Source organism: Pongo pygmaeus, chromosome 1 (assembly GCF_028885625.2).
Source record: "Pongo pygmaeus isolate AG05252 chromosome 1, NHGRI_mPonPyg2-v2.0_pri, whole genome shotgun sequence".
In the NCBI taxonomy this organism is placed as follows: domain Eukaryota; kingdom Metazoa; phylum Chordata; class Mammalia; order Primates; family Hominidae; genus Pongo; species Pongo pygmaeus.
The window spans coordinates 53,266,751-53,281,905 of record NC_072373.2 but is presented as its reverse complement, the minus strand read 5'-3'; the positions used below and the strand labels follow the sequence as shown (position 1 = coordinate 53,281,905).

Here is a 15,155-nt window from a genome sequence, read left to right as displayed (position 1 = left end):
TGAAGCAAGACAGGCCATTGAGTTCTTTGTTTTGTTTTAAGACAGGGTCTCTGCCGCCCATGCTGGAGTGCAATGGCATGATCATGGCTCACTGCAGTCTCAAACTCCAGGATTCATGCAGTCCTCTCACTCAGCCTCCTAAGTAGCTGTGACTACAGGCATGTGCTACCAATCTGGCTAATTTTTTGTTTGTTTGTTTTGGTAGAGACAAGATTTCACGTTTGTAGCCTAGCCTAGGCCATGAGTTGATAATTGTTGAAGCAGGATATTGGGTAAATATTGTTTCATTATACTACTCTTTCTAGATTTATTTGTGTTTAAAATTTTCTATATCTCCTAAGTCAAAAGATTTAGGTAGAATTACACAAAAGGACACCTTTTTCTCAGGGAATAAACATTCTTTAACCTGCCATTCTTGTCATCAATCTCAGCACATGATTTTAACTCCTACTATCATATGAATATATGATACAAGTAACTACAAGTTTACCACATTTAAAAGCATGTATTTTTTCCTCATTTCCAAATACCTAAGCAAAGAGTTCCAAATGTATTCCATTTCTATATTTCTAACTTTTTCACTAATGGATCAATCTTAATATTTAAGCATGCTCATCTCTCTTTGATCTTCAAAAACAAGTAGTTTCGCTTTCTTCTCCACTTTTCATCCAGCTGTTTGCATAGTTTTCATCTCTCTTTCACAATAAAACTTCTTAAAAAAAATACCTGCCGTGGCAGAGTTGTCACCTGGTATCCATTATTTTCTTCCTTAATATAGATCTGAGCCACTGAAAATAAAACATACATTCTTGACAATGGGTTATAGTGGAAATGGTGTGTGCAACTCCTTGGTAATATCTTCCCATTGAGACAGTAATTTCTTTGCTGGTCTCTCCTTCCTTCCTTCTGGGTGGAATGTGGAAAAAATGATTGGAGTTCCAATAGCTATCGTGTACAACGATATGACTTTGGCAATGGAAATATTAGATGGTGGAACAACAAGATAGAAGACTGAATTTCCAATAACTTGGCATCCCATCTTGGAATATCTCCAATATCGTAATTTGGGAAAGAAATAAATCCTTCAATTTTGTTCAAAACATGCCTTCTTTTTTTTTTTTCTCAACTTGTACTTAATTATAGTCAGTCCTCCTAATCTATACTCACTTATAGTCAGTCCTCTTAATCCTAACTAATATGTGTAAATTCACTGTATCCAAATTCTTACTTCAAGCTATCGGATATGTAGCTTTCAATGATATGTAACTTTCATACATATCGTTCAACTGATATTGTCTTCTCCAAGGTCACAAATGACATATCACTATACCTTTAATACAATTTGGCACTATTAATCATTCTCTATGTTTCTAGTTTTTCTATTTCTCTAGTTCAACACTTTTTAATATTTTTTTTTCACCTCACAGAACATACAGAAAATGACTTTTGTTCAGCATACTGAGGTAATAGACAAAACTGCTTAAGGCTGGAGAAAACCAACTTGACGTGCCTAGGATCACCCCAGGACCCACACCTTATGAAGGCAGAAGGGGTCAATGCTATGGTAAAAAATATAACCAATTGATAATATACTATTGTGCTCAGTTCTAGACACCTCAGCCTCTTATTTCTTGTTTTTTGTTTTTAAGGCTTTTCCCTAAACATTCCAGAAATGTGAGGTTTTTTGTTTGTTTGTTTTGTTTTTTTTGAATGGAGTCTCACTCTGTCACCTGGGCTGGAGTGCAGTGGCGCGATCTTGGCTCACTGCAACCTCTGCCTCCCAGATTCAAGCAATTCTCCTGCCTCAGCCTCCCAAGTAGCTGGGATTACAGGCACCCGCCACTACGTCCAGCTAATTTTTCGTATTTTTAGTAGAGATGGGGTTTCACTATGTTGGCCAGGCTGGTCTCGAACTCCTGACATTGTGATTCGCCCACTAATCCTTCACCTGGGGGTTATTTCATCTACTCCAACAGCTTTAATTAAAATTTATTTACGCTGATGACTCAAGTCTATGTACACAACTCACTTTTCTTTCTTGAGCATTAGACAAAAGAAATTCAGCTGCGTACAGCATGTCACCCATTAGAAGTCTTCCAGGCACTCAAAAGAAATATCTTCACCCATATGTGTTCTTCTAAGCTCAGTGAATGCCACCATCATAGATTCAGTTGCTCTTACTAGACCCCTCAAGAGTCGTCTTTTGACTCTTCTTTTTCCCTCTCCTTTACATCCTTTATCCAGTAAGTAAATATTGTACTCTGTTTAATTCTTTCAGAGCACCCAAATCTACTGAAAAAAAAATCAGATTATGATTTGTTGTTAAATCAATCAACATTCAAAACAATAATTGTTTTAAATGATTCATCCTCGATGGAGAAAAAATATCCATTATCTATCCCTAAGGAGGCGAAATGTGTTTTTTTTTTCTTTTTGTAAGTGTGCAAAAAAATCTTACTTTTTTATGTATAAAGTACACACATACGTACAATACTCAAACAGACATGCAGTATAACTATGGCACTAGTCAAATGATAGTTCTGGGTTAAGCACTTTATTATTCATTATCTAACTTGTCTCTCACAACAAACCTGTGATATAGGTATTATTATTATTTTCATTTCACAGGTAAGAAAATAAGCTGAGAGGTTAAATAATTTAACAAATCTATTGGCTGACACTAGAATATGAGTTTATAAATAGAGAGGTCTTGTCTGAGGAGGTTGTTTTTCTATTCCCAGTGCCCTGGCAGAGAGAGGGCAGTCCAATAGTAAGGGCTGAGTGGATGAATTAACATGAGTTAGAAATAAATGGAAAATACCAGAAGCCCATGATGTATTAGATTCCACATCCTGTTTTCATAATTACCATGCTATTAGAGATATCCAATACAAGGTTTTAGAATGGACTGATGGATCTATGGGCAAATAGATGGATACAATGAAGACAGAGAGGAAGAAATAAGTAAGAAAAAATAAAAACAAGGTGAATGGAATCTGTTCTTTTTTTCTGTAAGTGTGCAAATTAAATTTAAAAAATTGTAATACAAATAAATCAGAGAGAATAACTAAATGCAAGATAAGTGATAGGACGTTTCATTAGCAAAACCAATACGTTTTCTAATGTTTCTCTCATGCAGTCAGCTTATGCACTTCTGAGTTTCTGATAGTCAAACTTACCTGCCACACTGTTTCCAAGACCACCCTGGGGTTATAATGTTCAGGAAAAACAGCTGGAACTTGGATAAGTAACCATTCACTGAGACTTATTATTAAAAGCAAAAATAGCTGAATAATAACTAACAAAAGTACACATATATGGGACTATAACCCTTTAAGAATATAATCACCTTCCATGTCAATTAATTGGCAGATAGCTATTAGTGGATTTCTAAAATGACGATCTTACTTTTTCTTTTAATTTGCTTCTTAATGTAAGACATTAAATGTGATTATATTAAAATTATTTGTCACAGATGAATCTGGATGACATTTAAGTAAGTATCGTATAATTATGAACTTCAACTATATATGGAGTCCTGACTAAAACACATTTTAACTGTGTGTCTTTCAGCAAAGTCTTTAACTTCTAGAAGTCAAAATTCTGAAAGGTAAAATGAGATACCTATCAAATCAGGATTATAAACAGTAATGAGAATATACACATAAAGCATCTAGCATAGTTCCTGGAGTAGCACACATAGCACACTATGCATAGAGTAGTGCTAACTTAATATGTGGGTTTTTTTCCTTATTCAGAGAAACAGAGGCAATTTCTCTTAAACTCTAATTCAATGACTAAAATTTCTTCCTAAGAACATTGCCTCATGTTGAGATTTCAATAATAAACAAGAGAAAAGGGTAAATATGGAATACCTTCTATTTGATTCTTAACTTGCATGATACTAACACTATCTGAGTTCCTGGTTTACCATGTTACCTATTTATATACATAAATGGTATATACATAAAGCTTGTTTATCATTTGGTTTGGTTTTCCTTTGACTGGACTAAATATCTTTTTAAAGTAAAATTCATACACTGATAAGTGATTTATTTTAAATGTATCATTGCATTATTTAAGCTTTGCATTATTTATTTAAACTGTGTCTATAGTGTCTATATGGCAATTATAGATCATATATAGGAACTGAACAATTATTGAGACAGATCTGCACTGTATGAGATAAAGCAGTATTTGAGCTTCAAAATTAAAGCTTTTGAAGATTTTGTTTCTAAACCACATAAACTAAACAAATTTTATAAGAACATTTTGGTTTACCTGTGACCGATACAATCAGTTACTTGTCAATGCCTCAAATTCATTTTATCTCAGGCACTAGAATAAGATGATAATTAGAAGGCTACCTGACTTAGGTTCTTTACTTCTAACATGAAAACACAGGGTCTGGCTCAGAGTTTTTGTGAAAATTAAAATTAAGATAATTCATGGAATGGGTTTAGCACAGTACCTAGTAGACTCAGCAAATGCTGAAAATTTTTAGCATTTTATCTTATCATCATCATTTAAGTTTTCTGTAGGAGATTAGATGTATCACTAGTTTCTACTAATTGACCTGTGAAGCAAAAATTCAATTCTTTATTAAATTAGAACCAACTATATTACTACTAATGGCAAGAAATCACGAGTCCATATATACAGTAGTTTTTAAAGAGCATACCATATCCCACTGTAGAAAGACCCAAGTGTTTCATTCTATTTTTCACAAGTTCAGCAAGCTCTTGTCTTTCTGACCTCCTGTAGAGGTTCAGTCGCTGCTGGGTTATTTTTTCAGCTGTTTTACCAGAGTGTTTTGGGCCTTTTCTGCTCAGTCTTCGGGCCCACTGCATGCTTTTTCTCCGCAGCAAGGGATGGTCCGACTGGTCACTGGATGTTGAGTTGCGGTGGTTGCTGCGGTGGTGCCCTTGTTCTTTGGAGTCTTTGGTGTCTTCCCACTCTTCTACACTGATAGATATTTGAGACTTTAAAGGAGATAGATATTGATAATTAGATACTTTAGAAATAAATATGGCCTGAAGTTGAAATAATATTTTATTTGCTAATATATCGTCACAGTTATATTTCTACTCAGGAGAGTTTTCACAGAAAGAGCAAAATCAGTCTTTGATTCTAATTTTCCATTACTAAAAATACTAAAATGTATGTTTCCTTGAACTTACATATAAATCAGGCAAAATAAATATCTGTATCCTCTAGTACAAATTTTTATGAAAGTATTTAATTTTTATGCATAAAGTTTACTTAGCATACATAGTTATTTATGATATTACTAGCATACAGTTGTTTGAAACATACAAAAACAGACATTTTATAACTTTATTCAAATAAAATCCATGTAATGGACTTTTCTAAACCTATTACAAGTATTTCACACTCAATTTAAATAATTAAGATAATTATCTTAGATTTGGAATTAATAATGTTGTTAAAAGTTTTTAAATTATTGCTCTTTCTAAAAAGACAGCACTGGCATGAACGTTATAATATGTGAATTTTTAAAATTCTCTCATATGCTCCAGAAGAAAACAAAACTCACTTTTTAACTCATGCATTTATTATTAACCATATAAAATGCTTTTCTGACAAAAATATTAAAACATATTTCAGGAAGTGTTCTAAGTATTCTGAGTGAAAATATGTTGTAAATATTAATGTTTCACAAATGTACCGTAGAAACACAACTCAAACTTAAAACAGGCTGTTCTCCATAGGAGGGAAAAACAATAAACAAACTCACAAAGTCTATTATGACTTACTCTTTTATGACTAAATCTGATTTTTAAAGTAAGATGCTCTCCTTTGATTTTAAGCCTTTAGTAAGCAAATACTTACTGTTTCAAAATTGTTGCTTTTCATACTAGGAAGTCATATGAAATGCAACACTGATCAAAGAAGAAAGTCTTACTTTCTAAAAACATGCACATGCAAATGGACAATTTCCTGAATACGATTGTACTTAAGAGCAGCATTCATGAATCTGTTAACTGTGTTTCCCTTCTACGGATGGAAGCTTGAACTTCAGTTATAACATGCATGTGTTGCTGGCTTTTAAAGTAATGGAATTTAAATTACCAATTTAAGTAACGTCAGGAAGTAGATCCAATAAAATCCTTTAAAAGTGAATATAAATTATACAGGCTCAGTCAATGCTTTATATCCAATTCCCAGTGGCAAGCTATGAAATTCTCTCACACTTAATTTCATCCAAAAATTCAAATACTAATCCACATCTGTTTCAAAACAGTACTATATCAGAGGGATATCCAAAAAATCTTCATCTCTTCATTATAAAATAATTGAGATTAAATGATTTTAGAAACCATATTTTATCTACCAGAACTTAATTTCTAAGCATTAAAAGTTTTTAATAGCATGGTTTAACAATAATGAACATTTTTATAAAATTTTAACTCTATTCTCATCTACTTGATAATGTGCTGAAAATTCACTTCTGTGGAAGTAAAACACATAAACTCTTAAGTAATACGTATCACCAACAAGAATATCAATATGTATTTAATAATATAGTTGTACTTTGTAGCAACAGTGAAAATATGCTATTTCAGTCATATTTAGAGGCTTGCAGAGTTTAATCATAATCTTAAATTTATTTGAAGTGATCTTTTTTTCCTCTTTCTAATCATAAGTCCCTATGAGTGATAGTCTGATTTCCTACAAATATGTGGAAATAATAATCTTGCCAAACCAAACATTAAAGATACTATGTTCATCTAATATCACTTATAATTCAAGTCACAAAACCATAAATTAATAAAAAATTTTAAAGGGGAGCATAGGGATTCACTTCTTTTCCAAGAAGAACATGAAACACTGATTTTGTGAATGCTTTTCCTTAGCCATGTGTATCAGGCATCATGTAAAGTATACATCTATAAGATGAATTGAAACCTATGTATTCATTAGTTAAGCAATATTTAATAGCCTATTCAGCATTATTTTGAATTCCCCCAAAAGAAACTGTTATAGTTTGTACATAAAAATCCGTAAGAATCTCAAGTCTTTTTTTTTCAATAATTCCATAAAATAAGTAACATTTCTTTACTAACCTCACTTTAACTACAGTAAAAAGAAATGAGAAGAATTTGAGTGTTAATTTTAGGAAATCCAAACCCAAAACACATAAATTGCTCTTTATATGTTTGGAATTTGCATTCCTTTCTCTCTTTCTTCCAACAGGACATAATAAAAGTATATTAAGTTTATATGTACTTTGTGTATACACAAATTTGAGTTCTATTTTGAATGTTTCCTAACTGTCCCTACAATAAAACTGCATAGCCCCTATAAAAAAGTGAGGATAATAATAGCCATCTTCTATTTGACAGAAATGTGAAAATTCATATAACATTAATATATAAAGAAAACATCTGTCAATTGTAAACTTCCACATATAACAATAATATCATTAATATATCCTTGTAAAATTATCCGCAATATCAATAACATCAGCAATAAACATTTATTACTCTATTCCTTGGATATTGAATGTGTGTGTGTTTGTGTGCTTTAATAGGAGGTCCATTTATAAATATACTTTCCTGATGTCATTTCTTCTTCTAGTTGTAACTCTCTTGTGTTTTAAACATGGCATCATAATCTAGTGGAAATAGTATAGTGCTGGATACACAACAGTGCCTTTATAGTAGGACCTTCTCCTGAACTCAGCATCACAATGATAGAGTAGTTAAAACCAAGGTTTTGGCATCAGATAGACATGAGTTTAAATAACAGTTCTACCACTTACCAGTTTGCCTTCTTGGTTATGTAATCTAAGCTCTTTAAGATTATTTCCATTTCCCTCTCTAAAAAATTGTCTTTCTATTATTACATTACTACTTTACCTAGCAAATTTTTCTGAAGACATAAAAGAGATAATGCATGAAAAGACATAGTAGATGTCTGTCTTAGAAAACACCCAATAAATATTCATATTTTATGGCTTATGACCTTGTATAAAAGGACAGTAAAAGGAGGAAAATAATATGAAATAATTATAATGGGTATATAAAAAGTGAAAAATGAGGATGAAAAAGAGAGGGAATCATTCATATTTTTGGTGCACTTTTCTCTATCACTAGACTTCTGAATAAATCAAGATGCTAAAAACATATTCTTGGCTGTAAAGATTTCTTGGTTAAAGTTTTGTAAATTTAAACAAGAACAAATTTTAAAGTGAAAGTGAATATTTTTCATTCTGCACAGTTTCTGTGAATTATTTTGTACTTTTCCATGGAATAACTACAGAACTCTGACTTTTTTATTGTCAGGCACATAATATAATCATTAACTTGAAAAATCAAAATTTAATACCAATGTTTGTGAGAAAGATGAAAATATATTTGTGTATGTAAATGAAATGCTCCTGGTAATATATACAGTTCAATAAAGAAGTGAAAAATTGATGACTACTCCAACAATTTCCATACAAATTTAAAATACTATCATTTTCTAAAAGTTATATTACTTCCTAAATATTTATCATGCTTAATATGATTTTTAAGGCTAAAAGTATTTCTTCACATGAATAATAATTAAAAACATAATAAATAAGAAAATGTTTCTTATGCCTAAAATAGCTGATTATATTATTGTTTTCAGGAAAGTAGAAAGTGTCAGATACACTAAACACATTACTCTTTTCCACACTCTTCACACACACATCAAAGTGACTCAATTCAACTTCTTCCTGATTTTTTACTGAACAGTTATTCATGTCATAGGTTATTGAGCAATCTATGGAACAATGTAGTATTTTAAATAAATCAGTTCACTCAGTAGTTTGAAAATGAGTGTTTGTAATCTGGACTCATGACTCCCTTAAGGATAGTTTTACAGACTTCATAATACTCTAAACTGTGCTATTTAATTTATGATTGAAGTCAGAATTGTGTTAAAGAAGAAAAGAAAATGAAATCACTAAAATGTGCTAGTTTAACATTTTCTCAAAGAATCCTTATCTGATATTTTCCATTAAATAAACGTTAAATTATAAGAATACTTGAGAGATCATCTAAATTTAAATACATAAGCACCAAGGCTAGTGACTCTGAGTTCACTGAAAACTTATTTTTATTTAAAAAAAAAAATCTAAAGAAAGATGTTTCACCAGTTTCCAAAGCTCAATTTAATATGTACATGTGGCCTGTGATCTATGCAGAGAAAGAAAACAGCTAGTTACACTGTATACTGATGCACTTCCAAATTAATTTAGGAATCAAAAAGACAATTAGAGAATAAACAATCTTATAGTCTAAAAAATGTTGAATTTGGAATCAAATAAATAAGCTGTATTTTCAACCACCTCAGGAAAATGTTTTATGACCTTAAGAAAATCACTGAGATTCTTAGAAAATAATCTAATTTTAGACAGGAAAATACCCTGTCTTGATGACAAGACAACACAAAATTTGTAAGAACCCAGCATTTAAACTCTAAAGTAAATTTAAAGCCAAATATTTACTAAAGAAATTCATGTTTAAATAATAACATTTTTAAAGCCAATAATTTGATGGAATGACGAAAATTATTTTAATCTTTGATTTCCTTTTTCATACATAAAAATAAGTTACTTCATCTGTGTGGTCTTTTAGGTATCTTTCAGTTCCACCTATATATAATCCTTTTTTTTTAAATTTTACTTTAAGCTCTGGCGTACGTGTGCAGAACGTGCAGGTTTGTTACATAGGTATACATGCGCCATGGTGGTTTTGAAAATGTGGCAGATATATACTGTGGAATACTATGCAGCCATAAAAAAGGATGAGTTTATGTCCTTTGCAGGGACATGGATGAAGCTGGAAACCATCATTCTCAGCAAACTAACACAAGAACAGAAAACCAAACACTGCATGTTCTCACTCATAATCGGGAGTTAAACAATGAGAACACATGGACACAGGGAGGGGAACATCACACACTGGGGCCTGTCATGGGGTGGGGGCTAGGGGAGGGATGGCATTAGGAAAAATATCTAAGGTAGATTACGGGTTGATGGGTGCAGCAAACCAATATATAATTCTATGAATATAAAATATACTCGGAGTAGGTAGAACCTCTATTACCTCAGCATTCCAATTCTATAACTTCAAAAGGCAAAATTTATGTATATGTCCAAGTGAAAAAAAAATCAAATTATCTATTAAGAGATAACATGAAATAACCCACACAAATTCATGCTAGTGGTTTTTCACTACTATCAAACGAAGCACCTCTTTCTCCACACAACCTCATCTACATTTTGGTTATTATCTCTAAAACAAAAATCAAATATAGTTACATTTTATTTCTGTCTTTTTTTATGATACATTTTTAAATTTACACATTAACTTGCACATTTATACCTCTCTGATGACTTGGTTTTACTGCATTGTGTGTATATAAGTATGTGTGTGTGTTTTTAATTCAATCTCTACTTTCTACTTATACTTTGGTCTCTGTGGAATTTGGAATCTAGCTAATTTATTATCTTGGCATTCTTTCTCATCCTGCTGGTGATTTTGTTTTCTTGATCTTTCAAAGCTGTCATTTGGAAACAGCTGGTTTATAAGGCTTCAATTTCTTAATGCTTTTCCTATTGCTTTAAGCAAAGAAAAATCTTATGTTTTTGTTCCTGTTTTATAACACTGAATATTAATATCATGTAACTGCTAACCACTTGATGGCTGCCTGCTCTTAGAACTTAAATAATGTATATGAGTTAAAAAGAACAAATTGAGAGGGGACTTTGTCATTGTTTTTAATGGTTTGTCTTATTATACTAGAATTCTGGTGATGTGATTCATAAATGTGAGGATGACAGGCAGAAGGTATATATATATTACTTCCTGATTTTTCATTACTTATTTAGAAATTTAAGTCTTCTCCATCAGCTCAAGATATGGAGACATTCATTTACCATATTCTTCTCATCATAAATAGTCTGCCTCCATTTTTGATGTTAGACTGCTGACTGCTTTCAAGTACCAACATTCTTCCTTTCCCTTCTGCCCCATAGATGGGGAAGCTGGTAAGTCCCAGTCTATATGTGGGACCTCACTCCAGCCCCAATATATATATATTTTTTTAATTTTAAAAATTGTTTATTTATTTATTTATTTATTTATTTTAAGACAGGGTCTTGTTCTGTTGCCTAGGCTGGAGGGCAGTGGCAGGATCTCTGCTCACTGCAACCTCCACCTCCCAGCTCAAGCAATCCTCCTGCCTCAGACTCCCGAGTAGCTAGGACCACAGGCATGGAGCATCACGCCTGGCTAATTTTTGTATTTTTGTAGAGATGGGGTTTCATCATGTTGCCTTGGCTGGTCTAGAACTCCTGAGCTCAAGCTATCCTCCCATGTCGACCTCTCAAAGTGCTGGGATTACAGGCGTGAGCCACCATGCCCAGCGCAGCCCCAATGCTTAATCGTGATGAAAGCCAAGCCAGTTTCTTTTCCTTGCTCTTTCCAGCCCAAGCCATTTTTTGACCTGGTTGGAAGCCTGCCTCACTCTCCATGGAAAGCCTCATTATATGAGTTGTAGCCCTTTTCAATACCCTCTTGGTGCAGGTGTGCAATCATCAGTCTCAACAGGACCAGATTTGGGATGGTGGTTGGGTATTATCCCATCTATGAAAGGTAGTCTTAACAACTGGCACAGCAAGGGGTATCTAGGCAATGACCACCACCACTAGGGATCTCTCTTCTTATGTTTTGCCTTCTTAATTTGCTGTATTGTCTGGAGACAATTATGCTGTTTGGGTTTTTTCTGCCCACTGGCAAGCATACTTTAACCTGTGCAACTTTATGCTGCATTTGCTGAGTCTTTCCAAGTTTCTGTTTAGAATTAAATGATCTTAATGCCTGGAAGCATCAGTAATATTTAGGAACAGGAGTGTGGCAATAGCTCCATGTCATGTGTCTTAGCCCAGACCTATCTTTGTGTCTCATACTGAATCATGTTATTGGTATCCAGTAAGAAATGTGGCTGACACTAGGCACAGGGGAATAATTCCTACTGTGTGATCACTGGTTGTATGTCTCAACCATGCATCTGCCCCCATTCTACAGTGTGTCCTAGGAAAAATACCTGTTACTTTGTGCATTATACAGGTCCATTGGGTGGTTGCTTGTATGGAAGAAGAGCAGTTACCATGTGTAGTGCTGAGGTTCACACTCCTAAAAGGAGACAGCTCATGTGTCCACCCCAAAAAATCCTTCTGCTGCTGTTGCTGTCTATGCCTCCATAACAACACAGTTATAGAGAAAAGCAAACATGGGCCTCTGTGGCATACCCAAGAGGTTAATTCAAACCCAACTTCAATCTAGGGAACTTAAAATCTGATGAAGCAACCATTGCCATCAGGGAGGCCTATAACCCTGATGATACTTACTTGAGGCTCTCTGAAGGAGAAGGCTTGTAAATACGAGCAGGATAGAAAACAAAAACAAAAAAACAAACAAACAAAAAACAGCACCAGCCACAACAACAAAAACAAAACTGGATATAGGAGGAAGAAACAGAAAACTGGATACACAGGAGAAAACAAAAATGTAAACAGAAGTCTATAATTTGTCCCACTTGGAAATTCTTAAATTACTTGAAGAATTTATAAAGGCAGGTAAGTTTGGTGAATGGTGTTGTGCCTCTACAGCGTAAGCTCCAAATTAACTTTTATGTTTCCTGAGATGCACTCATTGGCAAAACTTCAGAAACATAATCAAAGTTGAGGATTGAACTATAGTTATCACTGGAGATGCCACTAAATTTAAACAAAGTACCCTAAATATGGGGATTGCACTAAAATAAAGGTACCTCCCCCTACTCTTATGGAGGTGATTATCACATGTAAAATACAGGGCAAATAAATATACCTTATCTTAACCATCAGAATTACTTTCTGGCCTAAATTCTCCATGGTCATAACAAATATTGTCTAAAAATATCCCATAGTAGACATGGATGCTCTGAACCAATTAATAGCAAATTAAAGTAAATCAAATCAAATCTTTGACATGTACAGGTAGTTTGACAATATAGAATCACATGCTCTTTCTGTCTTCTCAATATAAGTAGTTAATAAGGACTACAATAATTGGAACAAGGAACCCCTTACCTAAGAACTATTTAGAGAAGGGGTAATAGTCACCACTGCTTCTCCATTTAATAGTCAAATTTGGCCTGTTCTTAAACCTGCAAAAAAAAAATGGAGCCTGGTAGTAGATCAACCAAAGCTTAATGCTGTGGTTCCACATATTAAGGCCACCATTATTCGGTGACATTACTGTCTCCATTCAATCATCAATTTGTAAATACTTTGTAGTCATAAAGGCATAAGGATTTGACAAATATGTTCTATTAAGTGCCTCTTTTGATAGCTTCTTACACTCCTAAAAGGAGATAGCTCATTTGGCCCCCAACAAAAATGCTTCTGCTGCTGTTGCTGCCTATGTCTCGGTAACAACACAGATCCCGATCCCCACAGTTACAGGGAAAGGCTTATAGTTTTTCTTTACCTTCAAAAGAACTCAAACTTCTCTACCTGACTACACATAGGATACTTAAACAGTCCTGCTGTCACAAACAATCCCTCTGCAGGCAGATCTTTATTGCATCCAAGTTTCTGTGGGAAAATAGGTATGACATTACATTGATGCCGTCCTCTTCCAAGGAGGTTCCTTTGACACACTCATTCAGGATGAATAAACATTCAAAAAGGAGCTCACAAGAAAGAATAGACCGTTGTCTTATACAAAGTGCAAGGTTCCCCAGTGTAGTCAAATTTCTGAGCATTATTTGATCAAAGGCTACTTCATCACTGACAGTCTCGAGAAACAATGACCTGTCAGTATCCACAACGTTAAGACAAAACTAACATTTTTAGGCCTTGTGGGGTTCCGGATGGAAGATATTCCTCATTAACAAGTATCACTTTTTACTTAAGCCCATTTATGCCCCTGCTCGCAAACTGGCCCACATTGAATGAGACCCCTTAAAAGAGAAGTCTCTAGAATCTCTCCAAATTGCAATTTCAACAGGCAATCACATTGTTCGTCTCTTCTACTGCCTCCTGCATCAACCATAGTGGTGCTCGTGGGCTTCTGGTAGCAAAAACTATCCTCCTTGGTTACATGCTATATACCATTAGAATGGCAACTGCTGGGTGCATACTGAGCTCTACTGAAATCAGATGCCCTGCGCTCAGGACTGTGCACTCAGTGGTCCACTGTGCCTTTGGTTATGAAAGCATCAACCTGCAAGTCTGAAATAGCCACCAAAGACTCCATAGGAAAGGGCCAAACTTGGGCATAAGTCACAGGAAGAAAAAGTTTCCCCTATCCTCAGCCCTTTGTCATACGCCATGGTACTTGAGCATGTCACTCCTATCCTAAATCCCTTGACTACCTAGGGAGCCCCTTGGGATTAATCAAGTGAACAGTGCATGGATGGTGGTACTGGGTTAAACGTGATGAAGCTCACTGCAGAACTGCTGCTTTTGATCCCTTAACATGACAGACCTAACAAAGGACAGGACCCAAAGGTTAGCAGGGAATCATTTGAGCACTAGACACCCTGGATAAAAACAAGTCCCACTTGCACATTTCTACAGACTCTTGGGTCACTGCCTGTGGTTTGGCCATCTGGTCCAGCCAACGGCAGAAACAATTCCTTATCCAAGGTTGCCCTCCAAGGTAAAGAACTCTGGGAATCTCTTGCCTCATACATACACAAAATAATAATCAAGGTCACACATGTCTTTACGCATACATATACACCTACACATTTAAGACCATAATACAAGGCTCATCAAAACAATTCTTACCACCTTCTATATTCCAGACATCATTGAAAGTGACCAAGACATGAATTTCACTTTTCCAAAATACACAACGCTGTGCTTTTGAACAAGGCATTTAAGATAACTTTAATCTCCATACTAACCACAGGCTACGAGCTTCACAAAGCATTTTATTAAATGAAACAAGGCACATTTCAGTCACCCGTCCAACAACACGAGTAAACTGTAAGTGTCTGACTCCAGTTTTGATGTTTGACTGCTGACAGCTTTCAAGATCCAATGCAACCTTCTGCCCCATATTTGAGCTAGTTGATAAGAAAGCCTGGGCACTTCTTCCTTT

General features: G+C 34.4%; 1 protein-coding gene across 7 annotated transcripts in view; it reads right to left on the bottom strand.

Annotated features, from left to right (window-relative positions):
- Positions 1-15,155, bottom strand: part of KCNT2 (potassium sodium-activated channel subfamily T member 2) — a 392,642-nt gene that overhangs the window by 34,281 nt on the left and 343,206 nt on the right. For 6 of the 7 annotated variants that reach the window (XM_063647672.1, XM_054449259.2, XM_054449267.2 and 3 more), the window contains one exon: positions 4,682-4,982. In XM_063647672.1, the coding sequence (XP_063503742.1) occupies positions 4,682-4,982 (301 nt within the window). The remainder of the gene's footprint in view (positions 1-4,681; positions 4,983-15,155) is intronic. The other variant, XM_063647669.1, reaches the window with a different exon arrangement.